At 42.4% G+C, this 10,613-nt stretch overlaps 1 protein-coding gene across 1 annotated transcript in view; it reads right to left on the reverse strand.

Moving 5' to 3' along the window:
- Positions 1-6,958: 6,958 nt before the first annotated feature.
- Positions 6,959-10,613, reverse strand: part of LOC121270149 (telomerase protein component 1-like) — a 54,865-nt gene continuing 51,210 nt past the window's right edge. Inside the window, exon 14 of the mRNA XM_041175458.1 lies at positions 6,959-7,049. Within this exon, the coding sequence (XP_041031392.1) occupies positions 6,959-7,049 (91 nt within the window). The remainder of the gene's footprint in view (positions 7,050-10,613) is intronic.

Consider the following 10,613-nt stretch of genomic DNA (forward strand, 5'->3'; position numbering starts at 1 on the left):
AACCTAAGGCCCTTCGGAGAGAGTCACTGCGCCACCCAGCGGCCCACCCGTGTAAAGAGATCTTTATCTCAGCTTTTTTATGGCAAAGTCCAGAGGCAGAATGATTACACAGCGACGAGAACCTCGTGATTTCACTCAAACTCTGGCCTGTCACAGTCACATATCAGGTAATTGTAAACAGAAGGGATCTGCTTCTTCGGAGGCCGATGCAGGACAGTATATGGAGGAAGAAAGTTACACTGTCTCATCAAACACCCCCAAGGTAGGTGCAGCAGGTGTTCGATACAGAGTAAAGCTTTTTTTTTCTCGTTATTCTTTCATGGGATGGGGTGTCACTGGCAAGGCCAGCATTTGTTTCTCATACTAATTGCCCTTGAACTGTTTGGCTTTCTCGGCCATTTCAGAAGGCCATTAAGAATCAACTACATTACTGTGAGTCCGGAGTAACATATAGGCCAAGCCGGGTAAAGGTGGCAGATTTTCTTCCCTAAGGAAATTAGTGGTGTAGATGGATCTTAAATGACAATCGATGATAGTTGCCATCGTTACCATTTCCGAGTGCAGCTTTAAATTCCAGATTTTATTAATTGAATTCACATTCCAGCAGCTGCCATGTTGGGAATTGAACCCAAGTCCCCAAAGCGTTATCTTGGGCTCTCTCTCCCTTGTCCAATTAAACACTCATAACGCAGAGATGTCACAATCCACCTTCCCGAGGGCAATTCGGGATGAGCAACAAATGCTGGTCCAGCCAGCCACGCCCACATCCCATGAATGAATAATAAAATGCATATATAACGCAGACAGAACACTTGACACAGACCATCATGGTTCCTGGAGACTGGGGCCAATCTGACACAGACACATCACCGAGCAGTAATCCTGCAAATGATTACCAAAGTTTTGCATTTATCAGGGACACCAGAGAGCACAAATCGTGGAAATTCCCAGGCACTGCGCCCTGCCTGACGCAACATGCAAGCATAATTCATGAGAATTGTTCCCAGAGAATGGTATCCATCTGACACAGAGACTCCAGCCTCACAGTTTATGTAAGCACACAATCAGACACTTTCTGTCCCTGTTCTGGAGATCCCAACACTCCGATTTCTGTTCTGCACACGCTGACAGTCTGAACATACACCTGTACATACAAACTGGGAGCAGCCGCTGGCCCCTCTGGTTTGCTCCACCATTTAACAAGATCATGGCAGATCTGATTTTAATCTCAGCTCCACATTCCCACCGAACCCCATAACCTTTGATCCAGTCTTAAAAATACTCAAACACTCTGCTTGCGCCGTTTTTGACAGAGTTCCGAAGACTGATGACCGTCTCAGAGAAAATAAATCCTCATCTCTGTCGTAAATGGGGGACCCCTTATTTTTAAACAGTGACCGTAGCTAACACTAAACTCTACTTCCACATTTTCTGTCCTAGTCATCAACCCTGTTTCTCAGTCTCATATTTCGATTCTGAACTTTCTCCCTGATCAGCTCCACTTTATTTGATACCATCCTCTGGAACTCTCTGAAAATCACCCCAGGGATTCTCTCTCCCTGCTCCATTCCCCCTGCTACCATCCTCCTGAACTCACTGAACATCACCCCAAAGATCCTCTTTCCCTGCTCCATTCCCTTTGATACCACACACATCCCCACCCCCACCCCCCCGCCACCAACCCCCCCCCCCCCACCCCCGCGAACTCACTGAACATCACCCTGGGGAGTTCGCTCCACCTCCTCAGAGATTCCTTTAGACCCTCCCGGTCATGGGAATATCAGCAGAGATTTCTGTTCAGGCGCCAATATCTTCTAACATTTTCCTTCTGATGCGGTGCCGGTTTTCCTTTTACACACCCTTTGTAAGGCAGCAGTCCAGAATAGATTTTAAATTTAAGTAGCAAGCAAGCAAGTTTACCGCAGCACCTACTCGACATGGAATTCCAAAGGCAATCCTCCACCTTTGGTTGCTGGACACAGCAGGCGTCTGCTAAAGTGGATGGAGGCTTCCCCAGCGTTGTTTTACACAGTCCTCTTGGGTTTTACATGGCCCACCAACATTGCCTTCCATTCCTCTTCATGTATGTTCCTCTATCTTCCATCATTCTATGTGCCTTTCAAAATTTACTTTTCCCATGATATAAAAATGTTTCATGTTGCAAATATAGCCAGTACCTTTAGGAAAATAAATACACTGCTTGGCCTTGCTTATCTTCCTTCACTTTTCTAAAAATGCGAATTTCCTTCATACTGTACATACTAAGACCTCATCCATGTTTACTCAATAGCATTTAAAATACCTTTTTCTTCTAATTTCTTTTGATAATTTCAAGCTTTCAGTCTATCTGACTCTAATTCAATTAAGTCACACAGACAGAGCCATCTATACGCACACCCATAAACCTACTTTACAATACACCACAATAATATAATGAAAAGATCTGTCAGTTTCACGACACTACTGAACTGTCTGCTCTGTAAGTTTGGTCAACGATGGAGTCCTTGAGAGATGCCAGGTGGAATTCTGTCTGTGAAATATCGGCTCTAACTGAAAATATTGGTGATTATTGTTGGGTTGTCATTATGGCAGATTAATATCTTTTATTGTGTTGATTTAATTGATATTGTAACTGTTGCCCTTCTGTACAGTTCGTGCTATACTGATTCCGAGATTATTTGACTCAGTTTTCTTACATTCCCAACTCAGAAATGCAATACATGTCCAGTTGTATAAAATAGATGGACTTCACTTTAATTAGTCAACAGTTGGTAATGTTTGCTTGTTGATTTCATGAGAATGAAGCCTTGCCATCTCCCTAATCATCAAATGATGGCATCAATCAAAATTGGTTACAACCAATGACGATTACTATATTGTTATGGATGGTTAATTGGTATTTTGAATCAATTGATTGTGTGCGTCTGTCTGTCTGCACGTCTGTTCCTGTGTGTCTGGCTGTGTGTGTATCAGTGTGTCTGTCTGTGTGTCAGTGTGTGCGCCTGTCTGTTTCTATGTGTGTGTCTGTCTGTGCGTGTGTGTCTGTGTGTCTGTGCCTTTGTGTTTGTGTGTGAGCGTGTGTGTATGTACGTGTGTGTGCCTACCTGTGCCTTTGTGTGTGTGTTTGCCTGTGCATATTGTCTGTGTGCCTGTGTCTTTGTGTTTCTGGGTAGTCTGCGTGTGTGCATGTGTGTCAGTCTGTGTGTGTGTGTGTGTTTCTGCGTTTCTGTGTGTGTGTTTGTGTGTGTGTTGGCCTGTCTGTTTTGTTTGTTTTTGTGTTTTGTGTGTGTTTGTGCGTGTGGATGTGTTTGTGTATGTGTGGACCGAGATAGTCGGGGATTATAACAACTTGGATATTTTAGCGAACCTTTTTATATCAGAAGACTGAACTCTTTAATTCAGGTAAATTACCAGTTGTATAGTATCCACGAATTAAATGGAGCTTCACACGGTGTAATGGTGTACTCCAGTTCTATTAATACATTCAGAGAATAAATTTCTATTCGCTGCTTTGAATCGTATATTTCTCAGGAATTTGGTGTACTACACAGTTGAATTATTTTTATTCTCGTTTTATTTGAAATTAATATTTATATGACTGTTTGTGTGGGAACTTACCGGATAACAGCAGGGCTGACAATGTTTGGGGAACATTTCCATCAGATCAAAGCGCACAACCCGGAACTGTGTCAGCAATGGGAGGGTCAGGAAGAGACTTTGGCCGTTGTTGGGTGATGTCAAACCACCAACTTTTCTGCTAATGTTTGAACACACTCACCATTTATGCCACAAAGACGGGGTACAGGAAAGGAATCAAGGGCTTTAGGGATTGGCCGGGAAATTGGTGTTGAGGCCCAGGATCCGCCATGATCTTATGAAGTAACTGAGCAGGCTCGACGAGCCTTTTGGCAGGCTCCTGGAGGGATTTCTTATGTTCTCAATCACTGCCAATACCAGCCAAGACTATGACGGTTTGCTAGCATTGTGGTAGTGTGGTCGAGTGGCCTAAGGCACTGCGCTTCAGTTCCAGTCTCTATACATGACTTGATTTCGAATCCTGCCAGGTGATCATTTTGCGGACTTCATGCAAATCACTTCCGGCGGAGGGGAGGCTGCTAAAATTAATAAAAGGAGAGTGAGCGGTGTTTCCGATTGGTCGGAATTCAAATGAGAGGAAATGTGAATATAAATTACAGGGCGACTGGGAAAAGGCCAGCACAGTGAGACTAGTTGGGTTGCCCTTCCAGAAAGCCGACAGGAAAATGACGGGCCGAATGACCTCCTTCTCTTCTGTAACCATTCTGTGATTTTATATGACCCCTCTTGGTGAGCGCGCAGGTCTGCAGGTGAAAGCGGAGTGGTTAAGGTGATGGATTCTCCCAACCCAGGGTCCCATTCTGGTGACTACACTTCTCCACATTCTTGATTTTATCTGTGTCTACAGATACAGGGCTAATTATCTTTTCAATAGAATAAAAAACAGAGCCAAACACTTTGGCTTTTTCCTATTTCCGTTCATCTACAAGCATTTACGGAATTTACTGCCGGATTTGTGAAAACAAAACTGAGCAAATTGGGTGATGTCTTTGTTTTCTGAGTGTTTGTCCCTGGGCCTCTGTCACTCTCGGTTTCATATATATGTGTGTGTTCCTCTGTGTGTGTCAATGCGCTACAGTTCCCCACTTTTACTAATCAAAACTTTATTTATATTAGTTGGGTAGCTTCATATTAAAATCGGACAAACAAAATAGAGCAGCTTTAAAACATGCAAGAAAGGAATTCCTGCTCTATTTGTTTTTGATTGGATACTGCTCAGAGTCTAAGTGCCCATGTGTTACAAATTGGGGGATAATTGACATTTACACTGAGCAACATTAAAACAGACAGAAACCAAGTCCTTGCTGTCGAGGAATTAAGGCAATGGACACGCCGAGAGAATGAATTTGTGAAGACAAAAAGTCCAAACTGAAATCCCTGAGGCCTTCGGAACAGTGTCTACTCCAGTCATACCTCAGAAGGAACAGGAAAATAAAAGTTCAATCACAAATGTTATAATCATCTGGAAAGGCTGAACAGCCTGAAGCTCTTTACTCTAGAAAATGGAAGGCTGAATGCTGGCCTTATATAAATGGAATGCTTTGTCCCTGTTTTGTCAAGGATTCTACCTGCTGAATCTGATCATACAAATCATGAAAAGTTTAGAAACATAGGATGAAATGTTTACATTGAGGTGTCATTCTTAAGATCAAATTTTGTCATTTGCTGGATCAGCATTTTTGTCGAACTGTCTCTCTGTGTCATTAAATTACAACACTGACTACACTTCAAAAGCATTCCATCGGCTGTACAGCACTTTCTGTTGTACTGAGTTTGTGAAATGCTCTGTTTAAATGTAAGTCTTTTATTCTCTTCTTCTTTTCCGTCTTTCAATCTAAGTTAACGATCATATGGAATGGTGAAGTTTATCTGTTCCTTTCAGTGTCTAACCAACTCTCTGTCCCTATCTGTCTCTCTTTGTCTCCGTATAACTGCGTTCACCATCACAGTTTCTCTGTCTCTGTCTAGGTCTCCTTTACCTCTTTGCAAAATGTGAACTTCTGAGGCAGTTTGAGAGTGTTCATGGTGAGAGTCTGTTTTCCCCCTGGTCGGAGCGCCTAGAACTGGGCTCACCTTCTGCGGTTAACGTGACAGCCATTTAGGACTGAGATGAGGAGACATTTCTTCACTCAAAGGGTTATGAATCTTTGGAGTACTGTAGCCCAGATATCTACAGATCCTCAGTCGATGAGTACATTGAAGGTTAAGATGGATAGATTTTTGGATTCTAAGGCAATAAAGAGATATCAGGATGGTGTAGAAAATTGGTTTTGAGGCTGGGGATCCGCTATGATCTAAACAAATGGCGGAGCATGTTCAAGGCGCCTGAAGGCCGCTTCTTGCTCTTTTCTTTACTGTCTATATTTCAATGGAAATACCAGCTAAGGTAAAAGGCACCCAGTATGTTATTGTGGCCGAGCGGTCTAACATGCTGTGTTAAAACCTTTACTTCTATTGAGGCCTTGGCTCGAGTCCTGCTGTTATTTGCGCCACGTCACAAAATATTTAGAAGGGGAAGCTTCAGTTGGAGTGAAGTGTGCGGTGTTTTATTTTGATGGGAAGAATAAGGAGAGACAATACAAATATGAATTTCTGTGGGGGAAACGGAGCCTGTGTGGAATCAGTTGATTCACTTTTCCAGAGAGATGGCACGAATCCGACGGGGTGAAAGCCCTCCTGCTCTGCAATAACCACCTATTACTTTATATAACTGATGCCAGCATAGACGTAGCTGAGTGGTTAAGGCGATGGATTCAAAATCCACTGGGTTCTTCCCACGTAGGTTCGAATCCTGCAGACTGCATTTCGTCATTATCCCTGATTTTAACTGGAATAAAGTATTGGTAAATTGGAGAAAATAAACTCTCCAGTGTTTTCCTATATCCGTTCATCTGTCACATCTCAAGGGGCGTGGACATCTCAGAAGGTTTTGCGGTTCTGGGAGACTAAAGTGAAAGAGAGGGGCAAGGACATGGAGGGATTTGGAAACAAGCAGAATTTTAAGCTAAAGATAATATTTGTCCAGGAGTCAGTGTAGGTGAGAAAGGATAGGGGAATGGGACTTGCTGCAAGTTCAGACACGGGCAGCAGAGTTTTGAATGACCTCAAGTTTACAAAGGGTAGAATGTCCATTCACATTCCAGAACTCACATCCTGGTGGATTAGCGCTGCCCTGTTTCCAAGATCAATACTGATCCTTTATCAGGAGTTATTCTCTGAACTATACACGGTGCTCCAGTAAAAGCAGCCCCATTCCCATCCATATTCTGCCTTGTATCAACATCGTTGTAGCCACTGCTTTGAAACCGATCACAGCCTTTCTCTTTTATTCTTTTACTTTCCAGCCCGACATCTACATTTGTTATTGACCTGTTGCACATGTGACATTTTCATATCTGATGCGAAGCTTCAGTTTCAACTCCACTGATTCGGGCAGAGCTGTAACGCATTTTCTGTTTTCAATCAGTAACTTAATCAAGTCGTTTTAACAAGAGAATTAAGCGGCTAGCTTCTGATCGGGATGCAAACCCAGTCCGCAGCGGTGAGATCACCGAATCCTAACCACTGGATTACCAAGGAAGCTGCTTGCTGCGCTTGCATCTCGGGATATCCACGCAGCTTTTGCCATTTTCTTCATTCTGGACCATTTTCCCGAGGACGAAGTTTCTCCGACAAAATGTCATGTTGAGATAGGACAGAAATTATTTCTTCAGCCAATGAAAACCAACGTTGCTATTGGCTGGAACATGAAATCGACAGTGTGGTGAAATAGTCCCTAAGCTGTGAATTGCAAAATTCAATTTCCAAAACCCACCAACCTAATCACCGCGGCTCCTGTGAAACTGACAAGGCAGCGCACGGCTGATATTCATCGCTAAAAGCAACTGACAGACATCAAATTCTTCACTTCCACGTCACATTTTTTAACTCGTATTGTCCATTGCAGACATTTCCAATTCAAAAAGATAGAAAAGGAATCTTTCCAATCTGCTTTTTCTCTCTGAACATTTTTAATATGAAGCTGCAAAACTAAAGTGAATTTATTTGCAAAGCGTGAAGTGAATGCGATCGTAAAAATTCATTCACCTGCTTGTGGAACTGAGCCGCATTGATACATTCCGAATCCTAACCACTCGCTGTGCAACATAAATCTGTACGCTTTGCTTCCTGTTGCCTCTCTTCTCCGACCAAAATGAATCACTTCACACTTCCTTACATTAAATTTCAGATGCCACTTGTCCGTCCAAATAGATTTGTTTAAGAGCCCGAAAAGGAAACCGACTCAAACTGGAAATGGAAGCGTGAGAATAAAAGAAGAGAAGTGACGGGTTTTGTACATCCCGGAGTAAAGAGACTCCAGGATCAAAATAAATCAAAATATTGAGGATGTTGCAAATCTGAAACAAAAACAGAAAATGCTGGAAAAACTCAGCCGATTTGTCAGCAGCTGTGGAGAAAGAAACAGAGTTAACGTTTCGAGTCCGTATGAAGAAGAGTAATTGGGACTGATTGGAATGCTCTTTGCAAAAAGCTGCCATAAACACGATGGGCCGAATTGTCTCCTCACGTGCTGTACCATTTTATGGCGACATTGTTAAATCAGTCTGTCTCCAGCATTCCTAATCATAGCAGCTGAATTCCATTTCTTCAAAACAAAATCCCAAAGTGCTGCTGCATGGCCGCGCAGGTTACCGTTTCAGTCAAGCCCATTGAAGATTCGGCAGTGCAGGGTTTCTCTAGCGTCGTGGCCCTAACACGCAAATAGTCTCCCGGTTCAAAACCCGGGAAAATGTTACCGAAATCCGCTCGTTTAAGTGCACTTTCGTATTAGGGCTACGTGACAATTGGTCTTCTCGAAATGCTAAAGAACATCCCACAATAAAACAAAAGTGACATTTTATCGCACCCGATGCAGTAAAGGTTGTAAAACACTTTCCACTATCATTCGACAGACATATTAATAGTTCGTTCAGTTAGCATAATAAATGAATTGCTGTAGGTTAACTCGTCGTCTCAAAGATGAATAACAGTAATGTGTGCTCCTAAAGACAGACGAAAGCGATACTGTAATTGAAACAGAGGAAATAGCAGACACGCTACATCATCACTTTGTATCGGTCTTCAGCAGAGGAAGAGGAAAAACTGCCAGGGTGCGATAAAATGTCCGAGGAAACAGATGCTCAGTGCAGGCATGGTGAAATCCCTCCTTTCTTCTTCTGTCTGAACGGGATTTAGGCGCCAGAATGTAAAAGATGCCATGAGCCTATTTGAAAGAAGAGCAGGGGAGTTCTCCCCGCTTCCTGGTCAATGTTATTCCCTCAATCAACATCACAAAGACACATTATCCGCTCATTATGACGTTGCTATTTGTGGGGGTATGCTGAGCGGTGATTGGCTGCCGTGTTTTCGACATTACAACAATGACGATACTTCACAATGTCCTTCATTGACTGGAAAGCGATTTGAAACGTCCGCTGGTCGGGAAAGGTGCTATATAAATGCAAGCCTATCTTTATTTAATTATCATAAACCCCAGTCCTCTGGTGACTGATCCTCGAGAGTGGGAACAGTTTCTCCCTAACTGCTCTATCAAACCGCCCGCCGCCGATCCCTTCCTCAGCCCAATAATTTTAAACAGCACCATGAAAACTCAGCTTAACCTGCTTTGCTCTAAAGAAAACGATCGCGGCCTTTATAGTCTCTCCACAAACTGAATGGGTTCACTCCTGAACATGGTGCAAGGCGGAACATTGTGACGAGATTTTAGAAAATGCTGTTAGTTGGCAGGTGGAAAAAATGGAGGAGGAACCGAAACAGGAAACCCAGTCTCCAGTTCTGTGAATATTTACAAACTCTTTAGGAAACGGAATCAGGAGAGAATGAAATGTGAGCTGTCCGACTGACCAGGGCCTATCCGGAATGTTAAGCCATGCTGTCATGCAGCAGCACTCTGGGTCTCTGTTTCGGTGAAATGGAATTCAGCTGGTATTATCAGGAATGCTGCAGACATACTGATATAACAATGTAATCATAAAACGGCAAAACACCATGTATCGATTCAATGGCATAAGGGGCCCTTCCATAATCCTGTCTCGATCAGCTTTTTTAAGGGCAAACCAATTAATCTCAGTTTCCTTCCTTCTTTTAGTAAACCTGTTATTATTCTGAATATCAATTAATTGCATCATTCCCTTTTGAAAAAGGAGTTCCTGCAGATTCCATGCCTAGTTTTCCTGAATTAACAAAGTTTCCCTCACCCAATGCCATGAAGGTTTAGACTTGTGTTCCTTACATAGCTATGCATATGAACATTATTTACTTATCTCTTGTTTTCATATCGAATTGACGAAAGGGCTTATTTTTCTGATCAAATATCTCATTATTTGAGTTATTTACACAATCTGATTACATTAGTTCCATGACTCGTTAATCGAGGGTGTTATATTACAGAGGAAAATGATTGCTACAGTTAAACGGAGCCCTGCCACGATCATATGCTGTAATAGGTCGTTTCGTTAAGTTGTTTAAATATAATTTTGTTCAGGGAATGTAATTTTACAGAATACATATTTCTTTAAGAAACAGGGTAGTGTTGATCTACCAGAATGTTTGGAGGATTCCAATGGTTAGACTGAGAGGTCATGGCATTTGTTAGAGAAAGAAAATGCATGGTTTCCACCTGGTGCCTCTGTTTGTTTGAATTTCAAAATGCAGAATGCTTGGTTCGGCAAATGTCTTAGGCAGCAATGTTTTCTGCTAAATCATTATGAACACACTTCTCCTCAGCAGAAGAAATTCAACAAACTTTTCTCAGCAATTTTTTTTTACCTAATTCACCATTCAGTATTAATGTATTTGATATTGATGCCCTTGGATGACTTGAGGCTCTCTGAAATAGACAACATTGAATTGCAAACTTGACTGGCAAACAAAAGAATGTAAGTCACTAGGTAATGCATTTGCTATGGGTCTGATTTGAGATGTAGCACAACAGTCAGCATTTCAACAAAATCAAA

Source organism: Carcharodon carcharias, chromosome 27 (genome assembly GCF_017639515.1).
Source record: "Carcharodon carcharias isolate sCarCar2 chromosome 27, sCarCar2.pri, whole genome shotgun sequence".
In the NCBI taxonomy this organism is placed as follows: Eukaryota; Metazoa; Chordata; class Chondrichthyes; order Lamniformes; family Lamnidae; genus Carcharodon; species Carcharodon carcharias.